Source organism: Pholis gunnellus (genome assembly GCF_910591455.1).
Source record: "Pholis gunnellus genome assembly, chromosome: 1".
Lineage (NCBI taxonomy): Eukaryota > Metazoa > Chordata > Actinopteri > Perciformes > Pholidae > Pholis > Pholis gunnellus.
The window spans coordinates 14,008,417-14,030,342 of NC_136528.1; the positions used below are offsets into that span (position 1 = coordinate 14,008,417).

At 40.8% G+C, this 21,926-nt stretch overlaps 1 protein-coding gene across 2 annotated transcripts; it reads left to right on the top strand.

The window, feature by feature from the left end:
• Positions 1–5,603: 5,603 nt before the first annotated feature.
• On the top strand, positions 5,604–21,430 carry LOC306695763 (lysyl oxidase homolog 1-like). Of its 2 annotated transcripts, none has more exons than XM_079159100.1 (7): positions 5,604–6,911; positions 11,369–11,477; positions 12,052–12,189; positions 18,420–18,576; positions 18,710–18,805; positions 19,173–19,288; positions 21,340–21,430. In XM_079159100.1, the coding sequence occupies exons 1-7, from the start codon at positions 5,696–5,698 to the stop codon at positions 21,344–21,346; spliced, it is 1,839 nt and encodes a 612-aa protein (XP_079015226.1). In that variant the 5' UTR covers positions 5,604–5,695; the 3' UTR covers positions 21,347–21,430. The 2 variants fall into 2 exon arrangements, with proteins under 2 accessions (XP_079015226.1, XP_079015227.1); XM_079159101.1 differs by lacking the exon at positions 5,604–6,911 and adding an exon at positions 10,305–10,324.
• Positions 21,431–21,926: the final 496 nt, after the last annotated feature.

Consider the following 21,926-nt stretch of genomic DNA (forward strand, 5'->3'; position numbering starts at 1 on the left):
TTAGATAGGTAGAACATGTGCATTATACTACAATGTAATGACAGTACATATAAAAATTATGAGTAACAAATATGTCAATTATGTATACAATAGACAACAGCAGTGCAAATAATAATATACAAAAATAGAATCTATGAGTAGGTGTAAATAAATAAGAATACTAGTTTAAATATACAGTATAAATAAATGCAGTGTTAATTGCAGAGTAAACCAGTATTAAGAAAGTTGATTTATTGTACTGAATTAGTGTTCTGTTTAGTCAGTATTGCACAGCTGAATATATAAATGATGGCGTTATAGCTGCTGATTGGGGTGAGCAATAATAAATATATGTTATACATGTGTTGTATATAAATATACAAAAATGTACAATCAAATGAACACATCTACTGTTTTATAGACCAGACAAGGGTATATGTAATCCTAAATACAATGTAACCTTTAAGTAGTTAACTTCTGTATGACAACATTAAATGTCTATCTTAGTTTGAGCCGTTTACAAGTAAATATTTGTCCTTGCAGTCGTCGAACCATTTGTACAGAGCGTCTTCCATGATGAACACAAAGCGACGTTGCACATGGTCAGTAATGGCAGCTGGTTAAGTCAGTATCAATGTAGACTCGTTAGAGGGTTTTATAACCCACTTCCACTCCCTGCTAATTGGTTTGGGTTGGCACTTACAATGGCGGACCCTCTACTCAAACACCCAAAAAGGTGTGGAAGTAGGAGAGGGTGTGGGCTGGATTGGAATTTAGCATCTGTGTTTTCCCTCCTCTATCCTTACTCCCTGATTTCCACTGCATTAGGTCAATATCATCTGGGGACTAAATAATCTCACTTTCTTGGCACACTGTATTTTGAAGGTCCTGAACTTGATGCCGTGATTACAGATGCAATTAGGTCATTTGTCTTTCTTCAACCAAATGTGTTTCCTATTTAAGGAGAATAGTAGAGACTGATCCAATTGATTACCAGAGGAATTTGAATAACGTAAGCAGCACTATTGTGTCCAACATGATCCAACTGGGAACAATCAAGACAATCTTGGCGCTTACATCTTAACAGTCATAAACAGGGAGGGAGATTGAGACTCAATTTAATTGACTCAAACATGAGAATACCACATAAAACTTTTCAGCCTGGCACATGCAAAATGATATATGTTGCTGTAATGTTTGCTATGAAGCAAGTGTTAATGTCCATAATCTTCTAGATTTGAATGTAGCTTGTTAAATTACACATCAAGTATTTAGGACCTCATAACAGAGTCCTATTGTTGTGTAATAATGATTTAAGACATAATAAATATGCTCCAAGAAAAGGAGAAATCCAGAGAACATTCTACTTGTATAAGTCGTAGTAGTGCACCTACTTTAGGGTGAAATAAATGATCCTTCTCTTAGTGTCTTTTTAGTTTTTGTTTATTGGGTTATTGATAGTGTTAATGGGGAGTGACTAGTGGAATAACATGCAGCAAACGGCCCGGCCAGTTATGGATCAAATTGGGATTCGTTTCTCAGGGCGTTTGAGCCCATGTGATATGTGCCCTAACCACTTATCTTTCTGCATTTTTATTGTTTCTGTCTCATTGTTTCTGATACTGAGCCAAGAACAGAGTGCAGGTGCCGATGACTCACCTTGAATGAAAATTAAATTAATGGAAAGCAGGTGGGTACATGAAAGGCTGACTGCTCCAACGATATGACCAAATGTGCTCTCAACCTCCAACCTCAGCTGCTGTCTCTGCCATGGTGAAGTGGAAGTGAGGATTGTGAATGGAAGTAATTCGTTGATATTAGAGACAGTGTGGAGTAAACCAGATGAAAGAGAAGGGATGTGATGTGTTCCTCTGGAGTCAACAGTTATTACAGGTTCAAACTACAGATAGAGTTTGTATTGTTACACTTACTGCTTTCACTGTACTAATAAACTCATTTTAGTGCGGCCGTGTTTGAATAATCCAACTGACCTATTTTAACACTTACATAAAATAAATGCTTATTAAGCAATGGCACTTTCCTTAATGTTTAGATTTAATAATAATAATGAAAAGAATCCCCTCCCATGACCCACAACATTCTTTACAAAATAGCCGGAAATGTTCCACAGAAAATGCAGCCACAGCAATCTTTTAATGTTTTTCCAGCAGATTACAGTTGGGAAGGAAAGCTGTTGGACAACAAAATGCTGAATACGTTTAATTCCTAACCAACTTAGGGAAGTGGTTTATCATCATGTCTGACATTGAATACACAAACTTTACCATCACAGAATTCTTCGTTTTTTACCAACAATTTAGCTGAACCGTAGCTGCATTGTTCCATTCTAAATCCTGAAACACAAATGCAGGATGGGGATTTGGTATGTGTAGGATAGGAGCTGTTCTACACAGGCAGCCAGTCTAACTTTTGCTTTTTTCTGTATGTTCTTCATCTGTCTTTGTTGTATATCATATGTCTGATTGTAAATCAGACAATTGTCTTTTGGAATAAGGAAGGATCAAAAAAGTATATTGCAAAGTGCAACTCTTGCAACATCTGACAGCTGCACAGTTGAAAGATTTTAATATAAGAAAGATATATTTTCCCTAATTATGAGATCTCTTTTCTTTATTTGAACTTGTGTTGTCAGCTGTCAACATTTGCATGAAATCTGCACTGCTCCAAACACATTTCCATGGAGAACAGGCATCTCTTTTGACAGAAAAAAAAGACATGTGGTATCTGGCCTGATTAAAAAAGATGTATCAGTTAAAAACCTTTGTCAGTTTAATCAGAAGACTATGATTGGTCCGTGTTTTAGGCAATACTGCTTGAGTTTCCTTATAGGACACAGAACCAGGACAAGTTTGATACATATTGTATTAGTTTGTACTTTCATCGTCCCTAATTCAAAGTTCAATAGAATTCTGAACTAAAAACACTGATAAGTTTGTTGTCGCATATGAGAACTTCCATCAACTGTCTTGACTCAGAGGATGAATGTAATTCCAAGTATATAATAGCATCTCTATAGCTCTGACTCTGTGCAGCTAAAGGTGGCTCTCAGCAGGATGCCAACTCCCTGTGCTTGCCTCCTGTGCTGCATAGTCACTCAGATCAATGCTTTCTTTCACAGAACTTCACAGAGTACGTGGTGTTTCCAGCAGACAGGAGACGCACACAGCAGTCACACAAAAACAACCAACCTTGCCTCACAACTTAGACTAATCTCTGTGGAATGTTTCAGTGAAAGGATTTCAAGGCTCTCTGTTGGTCTGCCTCTTAAAAGAAGCAATTTCTATCTCTTGAGGAAAATCCCCCGGGATCAATCTGCAATTAAGAAAAAAACAAAAAACTGAAGCTGAATATAGCTTAAAAAAAAGCCGAAAGGGGATGTATTACTGATGCAGGAGTGAGAGGTGAAAACAAGACTGATCCAAAAGATAGCAAGAAGCATGTCTTTAAAAAGCACTGAACAAAGTGGGACAGTATAAGCCCAGAAGAATCTGACACTGTCCTCCCTTAAGGAATCTCTCCATTTTGTGTCACTTTCAAGCAAAATCCTCTCTTTGGGTATCACAGCAAAGCGATCTACACACACTGGAATGGGGCTCGTGAAAAATAAGATACTTCACCTGTCACACGGCAATAGAATATATGCTAGTGGTGATGTTGGTCAAATCTGAATATAGAGCACAAGCATAAAAGTTGTAAAAAAAAAATGTTGACATGTTGACCTCTCAGATATTCTTATTCTTACTTGTTACAGTCAAAGTTGTATCTAGTATTTTGTGTGAGTAGGGTGCATTTCATTAACAGGCTGATTTGTACAACTAATTGTGTTTAAGTTGAAGAAAAAATACAATGTAAAGTGAATAACATTTGATTTTCAGTCATGAATGTGTCAGCCTTTTATATATGTGTTATGAGTTATTGTATAGCTGTATGAGGAACCAGCTCATGTCTGAAGACCCAGATGTGTTACATATATAGTAATGATATCATAACCATATTGATGCCCTCTGCTCTCCTCTCATGGCTAAAATATTTTCCCTGAAGATTTTTCCCTACATTCCATTGGGCAGGAATGATCATGATGGAGCTTCTCTTGTGCATTTGTGGGAGAGGACTTCAATTGAAATCAGCATGTGTGCATCAGGTTGTTTTTTCTGGATCCTGTTTCAGAGAGGCAATATAAATGTTGCCTGCTACAGCCCTGGAGAAATATTTCCCTTTATTCGGACTGTGGCACATTGTGCTATTGCCCATGCAATCCATGCCAAGGAAAATACCTTGCAAACTGCTGACTTTGATAACGGGGGGAAATCAGATTCTCTCTGCGTGCACTCACTCTATCAAGGCAAGCAGGAAACAAGCGGTTTTAAATCTAACATGAAAGTGTTTATTAATGACTTGTCTCTCAGAACATTTGTGTAAATGAGGGTCTCAGAGTGCAACAGTGCTTTGATGGTATTCACAGACAACAGCACACACTGTTGTCTTGCTGCGGAGCTCTGAATGTATGCATGTCTTTTGTGCATTGAGCGTACTACAAGCAGCAAGGGGAATGAGGGGTGGAGAGGTGTTGGTGTGTGTGTGTGTGTGTGTGTGTGTGTGTGTGTGTGTGTGTGTGTGTGTGTGTGTGTGTGTGTGTGTTTGGTGGGAGGAGGCTTCCCTACCTTCCTAATTGACCTCACTTTGATATTTTTAGGGTGGAGGATAAAGACCACATGTCGTAACATACGCAACACATAAATATTGACAAATTGTGTTGTACATATAAGACTAATGTTTTCGTATAAAGTCACATTACGGATTACCAGACAGTATATCCTTAATAACTGCTCATTGTCTGTGCTAATGTTGCCTTACCGTACATCAACATCGTATTATGAAATGTTTTACTGTGGGATCAAGTGCAAAATAACCTGCTGTTTATTGTTTGATCAGTGAGTGTCCCTGTCATTTCCTATCTGCACATGCTAGTGTATTTATTCAAGGTTTAAAGGCAAAGCTAAAACATAAGAAGACTTTGAAACACCTTTAGAAAAAGCAAGGTCATGTTCTGAGTATCTGTGCTTGTACTGCACAAGATGAGAGTAGAAAGCAAAACCCTTGAAAGTGAGATGTGTGATATGTCTGAATGCCTTTGCAGATGGTAATGTTGACTGTGGAAGCCTCATGGAGCCCTGGCTGCTGCAGGCCATGAAACATCACTAGCACTAGGGCCATGTGGGACCTCTCCTTAAAAAAAGTTTGAGATTTTTTCACAGCCCATTGTAAGCAATCAGGCAAATAGAAGCTTGCAGCCGTGCAGTGCACAGACAATTCTTTCCAGAAGGCAGAAAGCAATGCTCAGTCTACTGACAGGCAAGCCAACCGACCCACAAGAAGTCAGGATATATTCTCACAGCAACAGACGGTAACACCACCAGTGGGTCTTCTGAAGCCCACTTTCACTCTCCTGGGTGTGATTGCTACTTAATGCACATTCATTTTCCTCTACTGCTGGCAGTGAAGACCTGCAGATGCACTCAACCACAGGCTTACTTTTCAACCCCGCGTCTGTCTCAACACTCTTACCAAAGCTGTAACTGCGGGAAGAAGATACACATGTTTTGTTGACAGAGCGACAGGTGGTTTGAGTTTGAGCTGCTGGTGGACTGGAGGTTTTTTTTACCGTGTGGTGAGCTGTGGCATCTTTGGAGCCAGTATGTCGTCTATTGTTGTGGCAAGTTTGGTATTCGTCCTGCTGGGCTCAGGGCAGGCTCAGGTTGCCACACAGACTCAGGAGCAGAGCCAGAGTCGGGGCCAGGGGCAGGACAGCTCTGCCACCCCTTGGAGGCAGGTGATACAATGGGAGAACAATGGCCGGCTGTTTAGCCTGCTGAATAGTGGAGCTGAATATGTCCCTGCTGGGGCAGGGGCCCAGGACAGAGGTCCCAGGGTAGTTGTGGCAGACACTCGTCCACGTTCTTCACATAGACCTCAGGGAGGCAATGTTCGCCGACAGGCTCCACCAAGAGGATCCTCTGAAACTGTCCGTGGGCAGGCAAGGCATCCTTTTGGATTTGGGCAAGTGCCTGATAACTGGAGACAAACTGCAGGCAGCACAGGGGGTAGTCAGTTCCAAGGATCCTCTAGCACTCGCCTTAGGCCATCCACAGGATCTTCATCATCATCGTCATCATCCTTTTCTTCCTCCTCTTATAATATACCATCCTACCAACAGAACCCTTTTCCTCAACAGCCTCCCTTACAACCAATACCTTACAACCCTAGTTTTGGATCAGAGCCAGTCAGGAGCTATGAGCCACCTTTTCAGCCTGTTGCTGGTGGAGGATATGGCGGTGGGGTATATGGTGGTGGAGGATATGGTGCTGGACAGGGAGGGTTTGGTGCTGGACAGGGAGGGTTTGGTGCTGGACAGGGAGGGTATGGTGCTGGACAGGGAGGGTATGGTGCTGGACAGGGGTATACTGGTGGAGTGTATGGAGATCTGGCCCCAGTGCTCCCAGGTTCTCCCTCTGATGTTAGTGATGATAGTTACCGTTACTACCAGTCTTATGGCTATGGGCCCAATCCTGTGGAGCCTGCACGTGCTGCCCAACCACCATTTGCAGATGGTCTGGACCACAGATACACTCACAGTATCTTCAACAGGGAGACTGCTCCTGCTGTCCCTGCTGTCCCTGCTGTCCCTGCTGTCTCTGCCCCTGATGCCAACCAGGCAGCTCCCGTAATAGTGGACAGGACAGGACCAGCTGGTCAACCACAAGTCAGGAGCCCTCAGTATGAGCAGTTTCCTCCATTTGGAAGACCCCAGCCTCCTTTCCTGCAGCCCGTTCCTCCAGGCAGAAATTCTCCAAACTCTGGCATCGAGAACCCCAGCGTGAATGTCGGGAGTGTGTACAGAGCAGACCAGAGAGGTACGGTAAGCTTTTTGCTTTGGGTTTTGTGAGCTAGCACAATGTATCCTTTATTTCAAATCTTGATAATATTATGAGAGGCACATGGGTGGGAAGTCTGATTTGGAGCCAATTCCAAGGCACTTTTATAGTGGAAACAGGGAACATATTCACTTGTGGGCATTCACCCTAAAGGTATTTCTGTCTTTGATTTGATTTCTGTAGTTGCTGGACACATGTATTCGAAATTTGTAAAACCTAGGGGAGTAGAGAGCTCACCACCCCCTCAAGCATGCAGTCATATTTTTACAATATTCTTCTTTCATGTTTGTCAGATATCTGGAGTAATCAGAATAAAATGTCCACTCAAAGTTCAGCCTGTTTTTCAGTTTACAAACAAAGCAAAGTGGACACAGGGTTCATCTTTTCCCACTTGTATGGTTATTGAAACCAGGTGTTGCGCAAACCCTGCCAATGTACAGAGAGCACACAAGAACCACTGTGTTTTTTGTGTGGGGAGGTCTGTGCAACACAAAAGTAGACTGGTTCACGCGGCGTGTGGAATTGCGTAATGGTAGTGGTGACCTCATAGGGGGTCTGGTGACAGGGGGTGTTGGTGGGTCATGTCTGCCTCCTGGGCTTGAGAGACAGGAGAGGGGAAGCAAGGGAGGGGGATACAGTAATTCACCACTCCCTGAGGGGGAGGGAGAGCATGGAAAGTCCCTGTTACACATGGGGTCCATTGCTTCAGCTACAGGAAATCAAAAAAATATTTAGTTAGAGTTCTTAGGGGAAGAGTGGGTGTTAATACGTGCAATACCTTGGCTTAAATAATATATTTATAAAGTGCTGTTAAGGAAAAAGTGAGCTTATTGTTAATGCTGGAGGGGAACATGACTTAACTAAATGCAAACAACATGTGGTTTTCTATGCTCTGACCACCAGAGGCTGTGTCTGGTCTGAGCTGACAGGAGATGAGGACCTCCAATGAGATTCTCAGACTCTTAATAATGCAGATTTACCTTTTGTGTTACTCGATGATCTGCCTAACTGTGCGGCAGTCTCTCTAGTGTACTGTGTGTGTTGCAACCATCATTCATTAGCCACTCTAGTGCTGGAAGCCATTTCTACAGCACAAAAAGCCAACATGTGTGCAGATGCCTGAGTGCTCCCAGTAATCACTGTGATAAAGATTCCACCATTGGGAACTGTTGGAAAGCTGACATTTTTATTGTAGTGCTTCATGGCACATCATTAAGCTGTTACAGTACCATAATAACTATTGTGATCTACAAGTTTTAGATCTACTTTAGTTTTAGTCAACAGACAAGCATATTTATTAAGCATATTAATGCCATTTCAAAGGGCAATGTTGTGTCCTGTTAGAGGCAGTAAAGTACATAAGGTACACTGCTATATATCATAATAAACATGTTTCTATGACCACGATGCAGGTAAAATAAGATAAATACATTTTTAAAACAACAAAACCCAAATAGGTTGAGGGTAGGTTTAGCATTGGTGCACTAACCAGAACCACTTTCCAGTCATTGCCTTTAACTGTCAAATGGTTGGACATACAAGTTGTTTCCAGAATCACATATAATGAATAGGGCTTGGCCCACAGCCAACCCTACAGGGGGCATAAAGAGAGCAAGAACATTACACAGCACAATGTATGTACTCTGTGTTCAAAGTGTTAAAAACATATCATTTTGCCATATGTGCAAAATTGGACCAACTGATCAAGTTTGTGAATGTCTTTTCTCAATACACATTGGCTTTCACATCAGTCATCAAGGCCCTTTTGTTGTGAAAGAACTGAACTCAAGTTTGTAATGGGGCAATGACTTTAAGCCATCTCCACTTGACATGAGGCGCCCAACACCAGTTCTAATACCAAGGTTAAAGAAATAGATGGTGTGCTCCTGAAGCTCAGCCATTATCCATTGTCTTTTTGTCCCCCTGAGAAATCCCTGCATTGTGTTATCAGGCAAACTGACAAAGAACAGACTCTGATCAACGATACGTTCAATTTGAGAACACATTCAGATGAATCAGATCTATTCACATGTGTAGTTTTCTCTGTTAGTAGTACTCTTGCCCAGTTGCTGAATTGGATTTTGCACTCTTTTGAGTGTAGATTTGAAAGCTGCAATGTTTCAGTGGTTTTGTAATTAAATATAATGGCAAAGATCAGTTAAAAAAGTTTGCATATTATCCACAATTTCATTTCAACTCACCCTTACTTGTTCTCATATTACGTGACAAAGCCACAAGCAGTCGTACATTAGAATAATTAGATTGTAATATTATTCATTAAGGCAGCTGAAAGGCAGAGCTGCTGTTATTTTAATCATCATATCTTCAAATTAAGAAAAACGATTTTAGCACCTCGCTAGTACTAAACTTAATCTGCAATATATCTACTGACCAAAAGTAAAATGGTTGATAATCATGAAAAAAGATAGGATGTACATTGTATTAATGATAGGAGTAAAATAAACTACCTAGCAAACAAAGCTGTAATATACGTTATACTTAATCATCCATCACTATTGTGATTTTTCATTTTTAAATTACCTCAATGAATTTCGAGTTTTCTGATCCGTCAGTCCCCTGCAGCTAACAGCCAGGCGCTTAAAGCAGGAGCATCTGAGGGATCTCTCATGTATTATATTACGCTATATTAGATGGTATAAAATGCATGGCATGACTCAGTTTCTTTTCTCCGTGCCCCACTTAGAGTGTATTGTGTGGCTTTGTCACATGCTGTCAAAAGCTGATCAGCTCTGGCTTCTCAATACACTTGATCCCTCTGAAAGACACCCAATTTCACATTTCAAAAGATTAGGAGGCAGAGAACAAAGCCATTCTAGGGTGAGGAGAAAAGAAATAGCTTGAGAGTGCTGCTGGGAAAACTCTGCATTCACACTGGTCTTACAGTGTTTACATCATGGTGTGCCCCAGGAGTCTGCCTCGGAGAGAGATGTCATATAGGATGTTTACACAATGCTCGCAAAGGCAAAGCCCTTATTTCAACTTGGAGCTGAGAGGGAGGACTTCCCAGGATGTTAAACTGGGCAAATGTACAATCTAAAACTTCCAGTCTGGTTTGCATTAACCGATTGTTGCTAAAGCCCTTTGTGTTGATCCAAAAATCAAAAGACAGTGTGTTTTCCATTATCTATTTTCTTTTCCATATTTTAAGATGGCAGCAACAAAAATTCTAGTTGCACATCATTTGTTGTGATTTTATTTACACTTCTAGGCTGAAAGGTCGGATGGTTTGACTTTCAGCTGCTTGTACAAGCTCACATTAAAGCGTGTCTGGTCTTTGTATGCTAAACAGAGAGGGGTGATAAGTTGCGCCAGAGACCCTTGCTGGCATGGCCTTTACTGGGAACGGGACAGACAGACATTCACTTTGACAAGTAAGGCCTGCTTTTTTTACTTGTTCCTCAGGTTTTCTGACAGACTTGGTCAGTCGCCCATTTTCAAAACAGCAGTGGTGTGAGATCACTGTTGTTTTTGCCCTGGCACGCACATTCTCCCTCTCTGTGTCTCTGTCTGGCTCTCTTGCTGTATCTCTGTGCGCCTGTGCCTTCCCTCATCTCTTCATCATTGTCACTTGTTTGCAGAATCCAAAGTACAAATAAAACACCGGGTGCATTACAACAAGCTCTCCTGTGATACTGCAGCTCAGATACTTACAAGTTCAGCCTTAACCCTAACAGATATGACTAGTCATTCTGTCTTTACTATACTACATGTTTAGTTAAAGTGACACGTTCGTATTAAGATCAGTGCACATGGAAGATCATATGACATTAGCCAAGAAATTATTGGTATAAAAAAGGTTCCCTTTTTCAGCTCTTATGCTTAAAACTCAAACACACCCTGTCTGACTGGCTTACAGAGCAAAAGTGTCTCACTAGAAAACTATGATAATAATTTGGAATTCACAGTAATTAGTGGTCAAAAGCTCTTTTAAGAGTGACCCAGTCTTGAACTGTGGGCCCATCGTATCCACCGATCAGCACCACCATAAATACCAAGTAATAAAAAGTTGATGACAAATATGTGAATGAGTTTTCTGTTTCTGGGGTGCTTCGCTGGCCGTGACGGTAAGGGCTGGAATTCAAAGAGTTCAAAAGGTGACCTGTCACAGACTACTAATCATTGAATCACTGAGTAAAATCACAGTGAAAGAGCAGTGTTATAAATGTAGTTGGTCAGCTTTAACTACAGTGTATAACATGGTTTAAATATGGCATACACTATCATGTTAGAGTCTAAAAAGTCCCTTTGACTAATACAATAAGTAGTTACTCTTTTGTTTTCAGTATTTGGAGCAGATTTATACAATTTCAGATTTCTTTTGTGAGCAACTTACTTTCTCTTGTTGAAGCAAGGTTGTGTCTTATTTATAGTAGCTGAATTACAATGTAGGTTGAGCAGTCTGTCTATCATTTTAGGTTTGCCTGACCTGGTTCCTGATCCCAACTATGTCCAGGCTTCCACATATATCCAGAGAGCCCACATGTACTCTCTCCGCTGTGCTTCTGAAGAAAAATGTCTTTCAAGGTAAGCCGAATCCTGGTCATCTTCTGGGATAGAGACTGTTGTTAGTTTAATTTCTCTGTTTTGTGGATAGCATCCCCTGAGCCCCGGGCCTGGGCCCTTTGACTGCCTCTGTACTAAAGACACTATTGAAATGATGGAAGTGTGCTGTCCCCATGGCTGCTCTATTTGCCCTCTTCCCATCACAAGCACAGCCATCCCTCAAAGCCCTTTCATATCCTGTCTGAGTTTGCAGCAATCATCGACAGATGGGGTGTTGTAATTTGCCATACACTCCAATGTCAACAACAGCCACAAGATGAATGGCTTAGATCTTCCGTGGCATTGTGAACTCGAGGTTGTTCCTCCTTTTTCACAAAAAAAAGTGAATCGTGCAACAGCATGTTCCCTCTCCCCGTGGGTAAACTGAGTATGTGCAGAGATGGTTGTAATCTGTAGAATTAATTATTTAGTAGATATTCTTCTGCCTCCAAGCCTTTCCGGTTTCCTTGTCTAAGTTATAAGGACATTCTTTTTGCAGCCAGTTGTACAGTGTTCCTCAATGTTTTTGGTCCTGATATATGTGTCCACCATTCAGCTCTGCCTATGGCCCTGAGGTCACAGACTACGATGTAAGGGTCCTGCTGCGATTTCCTCAGAGGGTGAAGAACAAGGGGACTGCCGACTTCATGCCCAACAGGCCACGTCAAACCTGGGAGTGGCATAGCTGTCACCAGTAAGTACATAATACAAAACAGATTTCACCGAATCAGATAATAATGCTTTACTGGCTATGTTATTATCTGTTGTGGCAACCAGGGACATAGCTGGCAGGCATCTTTATCTGATTTTATTCTAACAGACTGTAATCATTTATGTAACTCATATCTATAAACATAGGCTGGTATATGTTGATCACCTTACGCATAACAAGGTTACTGCAATATTACAAAATAGACAGATCTAGTTGGTACGCCTTAAACCAACCTCCTCAATGTCGAGGAGGTATTATAACTAACTGTAAGCTCATGTCTCATATTCATGGACATACTTAATTGCCTTTATACAACCCCTGTAAAGCTGTGATGACATTTTCTGGCAAGCATACTTTGCGCCTGTTTCACTGCAGTAAGCATAAACCAAGCATGAGCGCTGATAGCACCTTGAGCTGCGAGCTGCCGGATCAGCCGTCGCCATGTTGAGAGCCGTTGAGAGGAAATAGAAATGCTCCCAAGTACTGAACCATGATGGATGATGTTTTGCATTTTATGTGTCAATCAAGATGAGCCTAGACACAGAGTGAAGTCAAGTCAATTTTATTTATATCACAAATCACAAATTTGCCTCGAGGGGTCTTGACACCCTCTGTCCTTGAACCCTCGCTTTGGATAAGGAAACACCCCCAAAAAACTAGACTAACAGAGCACTGAGTTAATGTCCACTAAGCTTGATTAAGCACATGTCAATGTAATTTGACTCGAAGGTAAATGCAGATTGGGTGTCACATAAGATCCATAGTGTGCCATACGGTCATACTGCAAGAAAAGACAAGACTTCCCCTGGTTGGCTGAGAAAGTACACATATATTTCATTTTCCTGGTCTAAAGAGGAGATTGGAGTTCCAAACCTACAGTATGGAGTCCATTAGAAATACAACAACAGGACAAAATACAATACTAGTTGTGTGGGTTTGATCACTTTAGAAAGCACATTTCTCACTCTGTCTTTCTCAGTGCAGTGTAGTTGATTTAGCAAGCCAGTCGTAGCTCTGGGGGACTACTGATGAGGGGGTTTCGTCAGTGTTTTATGACAATATATTCCAAAGACTGGCTTTCATCTCAATTTCAGCAAGTCCGCCCACTGACGCTGGTGCCAGGCCCTGCTTTACTATTCTCATCTTAGAGGAATGTTGACTGGCCGTTAGGAGATTGGCAGTGTTGTTTCTGTCTGACATCAGTCTGCATCTACACAGTGGTTCCCATGAGGCAAAAAGCCAAGACAATCATTCCACTGGCTGTGTGATTGGAATGACATATCAATCCATTTTTCCTGTCGATCTGTGACACCAGATCACATATCTGCTTAAGTATGATGGCATGGATATGGGTTACTGGGACAGAGTGTTTGTTAAGAAAGAATTCTCTTTAGGGGAAGAAAATCTCTAGCCCAGATCCTCATAATAAACTTTCCTGCCCTACATTTCTGTTGAATAAGCTGTGTAGTTGACAGTTTTGCTTTTCATTACTTCCACCCCTATCTTTCTCACTGGAGTATTAGAAAAGGGGACGGGAACAGCATCCTCTTGAGAATCATGGTGCTGTGAAAATGTTCGAATTCGGTACGTTTTCTTTACACAAACGAGAACACAGAATTCCATGAGAACTTATTTTCGTATGCCAATCAGTGTGGGAAACAAGTAGAAGTCATTAAACACGTTTGTTTGATAGTGCAAAAGTTAATCATAGTGTTGTTCATTTTTTGTCCCTCATGGCACAACTTTATTGCCGTTTGTGACCTTAGTGGTCAGAGATCATGGCTGCTGTTTGTGCAGGAGCTTGGACGTATGTCTTCATATCCTGGTTGCTGTTTGTGGAGTGCAAATGTCAGGCCGCTGCTAAATAGTTCTCACAGAACCTACTATAGTTCTCTGTGTTTTACAACCCGTGAACCCGTGCTACAATTTGAGGAACCCTCAAAGTTTTGTTTGTTGCAACACAAGTGGAAAATGACTCACTACTTCAAAGAAGGATTGGAATGTTTTGAATTGTATTGTATTTGTTACAATTACAAATGACTCTTGTTAAATCCTCTATGTATCCTTCCAACACTACATTCTCTACAGTTGACATAGTCAGTGAGGGGATCCAGGCAGGGGACCCTTCCAGGAACCTTATAATCCAGCACCTCCCTCTCTCAATCTTTTTCCTTGCCTCCCGCACTCTTTCTTTCTATTTCACACACACACACACACACACACACACACACACACATATACTGTTGATAATCATCTCAAGACTGCCACTGAAATGAACGCCAGTTCCGGGAAAACAAAGACTGTGCTTCAACCTTCGAGGCCCTCCTGCCCTGGTTTATGGTTTAAACACACGTGTAAATACATACACACACATGTATTGCACAGAATGCATATGTGCCCTTGTGCCCTATATAGAATAAGCCTGTAAACACACTCAGTCATGTGTATTTGCATGTTAGTCAGAATACAGATAGTGTTCAGCTGCAGATAACAACTGACAGGTTTCTACCTGAGAGAAGCTCATAATTGATGGCCTCTCCTATGGAAAAAATGAGTCCTTGAATGGTCACTTGCTCCATTAGTGGAAAGTAGCCATGTTTTCTTCCAAGTCATCCTTCAATCTTTAACTGTTCCAGTAAAAGCTGTTGCTATGTTGTAACATGGGCTATGAAGTAACACGAAAGGGCAATGTTTATATAGTCTGAGTTTGTGTGACTGCATGAGATCCAGCGCTTACCTCACCTGCTGCAGCAACTAAAGTCAACACCACTTAAATTTACTGTATGGAGTAATTTAAGAATCAAAGGATAATGAAAATAAAGACATACAATTACTGGAAGTGTATTTAGATCCTGTTATCTATTATTTCTTTTTGGTGTCCCCTTTAGGAACATTGTCATATTGTTGTTGGACATTTTTGCATCTAAAAGACTCAAAGTGCAGCTAATGGGATCGTGAATATCTATAGATGTTCCCTACATGCCTTCACTCCACACTGAATGAAAAATGTATTCCAGTCCACACAAACACCAGGGCATATTTTTATTGTTGTTGCTTTCCATATATTCCTTGTATCAAGTGGATTGTACTCACTTATTTGTGGTCAGAAATCTGTCCAAATAGCTATTCATATCATGTTTTTCAAATGAGGAAATTTGGCAGTTGATGATATATCTTGTTCATACCACTGTGATACTGTATGTTGCTATTTACAATGACTAAGTGAATGACTCAGATACTTTATAAGGTTTATCTTGCTCAGCTTTTGTTGAGATTGTGTCCAAGCTGATTTAACTCTGTGCTTCATTTTGAATGTTTTACTGTTATTTGGGGTGTTTTTCAATTGTGTTATTATGGTTGTTAGATGATGATATATGTTGTAGACATACATAGTATGTATTTTGTCAGTATGGGTTGAAAAAAAATGAGATCATATGATACAACACCCACATTCTCCAAACTGACCACAGAGTTAGATAAACACCTCCCTCACCTTCAGTAAGGTAGGGTGTATCGCTAATCTGCTGCATTAGATTCAGGTTGACACCTTCAGTTTAAATAAGTGAAACCAATGTGCAAAAATAAGTCTGATTGTATAAAAGTCTGTGAGAAATTACCCCAATTCTCACTTGATTTATTACCTCAGTTAACACTGCAAACATGAGTTTATGGTCTTAACCGCTAGTTTGAAGTCGTCTTCAAAACAGCATGATGTTCATTTAGTAAATTATGGTCCCATTCAGAGCAAAATAGACAATAAGGCAGGGTACGATTTAAAGCGTGGCTTACTTTTGATTGACAGGTCGCTGCCACGGCTTGTTCAGTCTGGGATTTGTCCGTGCTTTCGTCTCACAAATTTAAACCTATCAGTGTGTTTCACAGTGTTGCCTAAAAATGTCCTATTCAGCTTTCGTTTGTATTTAGTTCCACCCTCATGTGTCACTTCTGGTTGCAAGAAAACATGATGGTGATGGCCAAAAACCAAGATGGTGATCCCAAAATCCCAAAATCCCAAAATCCCAAATCCCAAACTCAAGGCTTCAAAACAACAGTCAACAAAGCAATGGGTGACGTCTCGGTGGCTACGTCCACTACTTGCATACAGTCTATGATTCGACTGGAATAGATTTAGCTCAGATTTGCGCCACAAACAGCATACCAGTTAGCATACAGTTGATTTTCAGCACCTTCTATGAGCTACTGTATGGAAAAGCAAAGTTTGATCATGGCGTTGAAAGGGTATTTTCTGCCATTATGTTGACTTCTGCACTTTGCGACTACACAACATGGTTCACCTTTGGCTTTCTGACATGGATGCACAGCCTGCTTCAAGGCCGCCACCATCATCCCCGTGGATCAAGGTTCACAGGAATTAATGACTACAGGCCCATCGCCCTGACATCTGTGGTTATGAAGTCTTTTGAGCGCCTTGCCCTGTCCCACCTCAAAACCCTCATCGACCCACTCCTGGACTCTCTTGCAGTTGCCTACAGAGCCAACAGGCCTGTAGACTACGCTGTCAACATGGCCCTTCACTTCATCATCCAGCATCTGGACTCCTCAGGAACCAACGCCAGGATCCGGTTTGTAGACTTCAGTTCTGCCTTCAATACCATCATCCCTTTTCTGCTGCAGGGCAAGCTCGCCCAGCTGCACGTGGATAACAGACTTCCTGTCTGACAGGAAGCAGCATGTGAAGCTGTGGAAACATGTCTGTCTCTCGGACCAGCAGCACCGGTTTCGCCCAAGGCTGCATTCTTTCCCCTCTGCTCTTCTCCCTGTATACCAACAGCTACACCTCTAGTCACCAGTCCATTTAAGCTCCTGAAGTTCGAGGATGACACCACCCTCATTGGACTCCTCTTTTGGTGGGGATGAATCCGCCTACAGGTGGGAGTTTGACCATCTAGTGACCAGGTGCAGACGTAACAACTTAGATTTCAAAGCACTAAAGACAGTAGAGATGGTTGTGGATTTCAGGAAGAACGTAGCCCCACCTGCCCCTATCACCTTGTGTGATAGGGGCAGGTGGGGCTAGCGTGGGGCTAGCAGTCCCTCGTTGACATTGTGGAGTTCTTCCGCTTCCTGGGCTCCACCATAACCCAGGTCCTCAAATGGGAGATTAACATCAGCTCCATCACAAAGAAGGCTCAGCAGAGGATGTACTTCCTGAGGCAGCTGAAGGAGTTCACCCTGCCAAAGACAATGATGGTGCACTTCTACACTGCCATCACTGAGTCCATCATCTCCTCCTCCATCACCGTCTGGAACGTATCATTCACTCTGCTGAGAGAGTGATTGGCTGCAATATGCCATCCTTCCATTTTTCTTGTACTATTGCACTGTGTTTACTGTAACGCACCAATCACCTAGCCAAATTCCTTGTATGTGTAACGTACTTGGCAATAAACAGTTCTTATTCTGATTTACAGAGAAACAACCATAACAAGGAACATATCCTTTTGATGTATGCTTATACTGTGACAATTTGGCTTGTAAAAACTGAATAGCATCCCAGGTCACTTGGATATTTTGGAGCGATGCTAGCCATATAGCTGTTAATATTGCAGATGATTTCAAATGGACCAGCTTTTTGACAGAGTCACTTTGTTCATATTCCGGATCACTTGAGATGATCAGTGGCCATGTGCATACAAGCTTTCCTAAGCCGCTAAAGCTGTGCAAACAAACACTCCAAACAGCACACAAATACACACATACTGTGAAACAAACACTTAGATATGTGTACGCGCGCACACACACATAAATTAATACACACTAACGCACACACTCTCATACACAAACACTTCTGATCTTGCCGACTGATACAAGCTAATTAACAATATTCATACATCATTAGAGTGTTAATGTTGTGCTTCAACAACACTTTATTGTTGCCATTAATTAGTATCCATTGTCCTTTGATACTTCATGATGTGTTCAGTCAAGGTGCAACATCACTTGTTAGCAGATGAGGTCAACAGGTCAGTCAATTCACTGATGGTCTTTAAAGTTACACTTCAACTTGGATATGCTAAATAAATTAAAAAATGGCAATGCAATTAACAAACTTAATAAACTGACTGTATGTTCTGCCCAGATACTGGCATGGTATAACAGATAACACTAGAATTAACACTTTGATATCCCACCTAAACTTAGATGTTTCTTTCCCCTTTGGCTACATTCACAGTCTTTCGCTTTTTCCACAGGCACTACCACAGTATGGATGAGTTCAGCCACTATGATTTACTGGAGGTCAGTACTGGCCGTAAAGTGGCAGAGGGACACAAGGCTAGCTTCTGTCTGGAGGACACCACCTGTGACTTTGGCCACCTGAAACGCTATGCCTGTACCACTCACACTCAGGTAACACAGCTAACCAAAACACAAAATTAGAAATGTAGGCTTCATTTGGTCACCCGCAATAGTCTTAGTATAACTGTTTTTGACTCTGATCAGTATTCCTCATGAGCGTCTCTCCTCCCCTCTGTTTCTTCAGGGTCTGAGCCCAGGCTGCTACGATACATACAATGCGGATATTGACTGCCAATGGATCGATATTACGGACATCCAGCCTGGAAAATACATATTAAAGGTAAGAGTCATGTGAGAATCAAGTGTGCATGGACATGGCAGCACAATTCATGGAAGATGGTGAGGGTCAAGGCCACCAAATCGAAACAAATTGATCTGGGTAGTAAAAGAGTGATGAAGTTACTGAAAGTTTTAGGTTTCTAGTTCACAGCAAGCACTTCATGGCTCAGAGGTTTCCCATCCATCCTCTTGTCTGTTTTCATGCATATTTTATTGGGTCAGTGTGGCTGGACACACTAAAGATCTTTACATGATCGTGTTCAATGTCATCTATCTCAAATACCCTCATTTCTAAGTGTTGGTTGGGCCCATCAGCTGTTTTGTGACTGTGGTGAGTTGTAATGTGTCTTCTATCCTCTGTCTCTTAGCTCCAGGTTAATCCCAAATTCTTGGTGCTGGAATCAGACTTCACCAACAATGTGGTCAGGTGTAACATACACTACACAGGACGGTTTGTTACAACAAACAACTGCAAGATAACACAGTAAGTAAGACTGAACATCCACACTTTTAACACATAGTTGGTAATTGATTAGTAATTAAATAGTAATTAGTGAGGTCACTGGGAGAGTTTTACATGTTTTACCAATGTTCTCATAATCTGCTGCTTATTTGTACAAGTAAAGCCTGCGCAATTTTCAGATATTGTGTTTTTGTAGAATGTGAACTAAAAGGCAAAGCATAAATCGGTTTTTGTCTTGTTCCAATAGAGTAACACTGAACCACATGAGGGGTGGCAGCTAAACACAGTTTTATGAAGAGCCTCGTAGTGTTTTGAATTACTTAGTGGACTTAATGGGTTCCTGACTGAAATATTTGATGATTAAATTAATTGTGTTCTCATTCTCCAGTTAAGATGAATAATCTCTGAAACTTTCATATTTTCCCTCAAAGGGAGATGAAGGGGTGTTGAACTTTTGAATCATGTTTTAAGGAAGTGTATCATTGCACTCAGAATTACTATCATATCCTCTTGAAAAGACTTTATAGAGAGTGTCTCTACATGAGGAAAGCATCATTAGGTTCAAGTGCTCTAGTCGGTCTCCCTCAGTTTCACTGGTACAGTGAAAGATACACTTAAAAATATGTTTGCCAAAGCATATTCGGAGTTAATGAAAGCAGAATAAATTACTTAGGTAGTGATGCCAATAAAATACGTACATTAGCAGATGCCACAAGCCCCATTTCCATCGTTAACATCTGATATTTGAAAAGATTCAATATTTGAAAAAAGATAAAAACATTCATATCATGTTCCGGTATGTAATTGTAGCCGCACTTATGGTTACAAACATTTTCTGCCCAAATTAAATTAAATGATCATAATCATCATGATCATAATTAAATACATTGTAATTTCAAACAAAAGAGCACACATATTGATAACAATACATATTGATTGTTACAATTGGCTTAAAATATAATAGGGATAGAATATATATGCACCTGAAAATATTTTTTGATGTATTATATATTGATGTACTGTAACTGACCACAAAACAAAGGTTTTGATGTAAAATGATTGCACGTGTATCACAAATATTTGATTCAAGATTTCAATGCAGCAGCCCAGGAAATAACACTTGTGTTTTATGCGAAGTCCCTGCAATGAAGAACGATTGCCCAATCAGCAGCAACTAGAAGCTATCCTCAGAGTTTATTTAGATGCCCTCTCTTGCAGTTTGCTAAATTTGGGGAAGTTGGCACTCCAGCAACTCCCACCAAACACATTGGTTAGTCCTCATCGTAAAAGCTTTTTTGCTTGGAACGTTAAAAGAAAGACATACTGTTAAAATATGAACAAGCACTTAAGCTATCCAGCTGTCCACGTTTTTATTTTCAAATGAAATAATAGGCTAATCATACGTTTTTACTTATGATACTTATAATACCAGAAATAACTGGCTCTGCACTGCAATACAAGACTGCTAAGGATGCTGATTCTTTCACTTGGACAATTCAACTTGTGCATGTTTAAGTTTCTTGTCGTTTTAAAACTGCCAGCGACAGTTGTTATGTCATCAGCTAGAAGAAAGATGCTGGCTTATGTCTACCTCTGCCTAAAATTGTTTTTGTTTTTTTAAATCATTTAAGAATAATAGTGGTAAATCCGCCACTAATATCACTGTAAATTGCATTGTGTACGGTGCGAGAACGTGAAGATTTATAGGCATAGCAACAGTAAGTAAGGAGGGTGGGGCTTAGTAAACAGCAAAACTTCTCACCAATTTGAGTGTTTGGTTATTAACTACATTCAAATTATAACAGCAAATGTTTTTGTATAGTTTTGACATTAAGGTGTGAATAAGATAAAAGTATGACATGTAAACATTAAACATCTTTCCTGTGAATGGATTGAGAATTGTTTGTAACTCATAGGGTCGAAGACAGTTGATAACCTTATCTGAGCATCTTATCTTATTTAGTTTGGGCACCGTCAAATTGTTCATTATGTACAATATCTCATATTACATGAGCCTGGAATGTTAAAATTCCTCTGACAAAAGTGTTGAATGGTGTCTGTTTATTTTGCAGGTCTTGATCAGGCACTGGAAGGCTGCCACACTCGAGTGACCCTGATTGCTATTCCATTGAAATGTGAATGGAATCCATTTGTTGTTGGTTCTTTGTTGTTTGTCTCAACTATTTTGTGCTGTCTCGGTATCCTGAGCCCATGGCAAACAAGGGTTCCACTGGCACTGAAAATAATGTGGGGGTTTCAAGTAGACATGCACACACACATACAATTTAGCATAATGCATAATTTCATCTTGAAATCCCAATAATGACCAATTCCCATTCCTTCAATGTACGTACATCAAAAGATTGTCCTACCCACTATATTTCTCATATTGTATCTCTACCAGTCTGGTTTGGTTCATGTTGGAACACATCATTTGCTCTCAAAAAGGGTGTTTACTGTATCTGCACACAAACATATGGCTCTGTTGTGAGTGGCTCCAGACAAGTCAGGGTTCAGCTGCGATCCAACAAATAAAATTAAGGAGACAGAGTCTTCCCAGCTACATTCATCCATGCCGTGTGGGGACAGACAGAGATGCCCAGTGACTCAGAAGAACTATAATGTGTGTTAGTTTTTTTGGGGGGGTGTTTTTCTCTTC

Bases quoted from the DNA above. Each gene is read 5' to 3' on its own strand.
- LOC306695763 (XM_079159100.1), top strand. From the start codon at position 5,696: ATGTCGTCTATTGTTGTGGCAAGTTTGGTATTCGTCCTGCTGGGCTCA. The intron at 6,912-11,368 runs GTACGGTAAGCT...CTATCATTTTAG, and splicing joins GTACAGAGCAGACCAGAGAG to GTTTGCCTGACCTGGTTCCT. The intron at 18,577-18,709 runs GTAACACAGCTA...CTGTTTCTTCAG, and splicing joins CCTGTACCACTCACACTCAG to GGTCTGAGCCCAGGCTGCTA.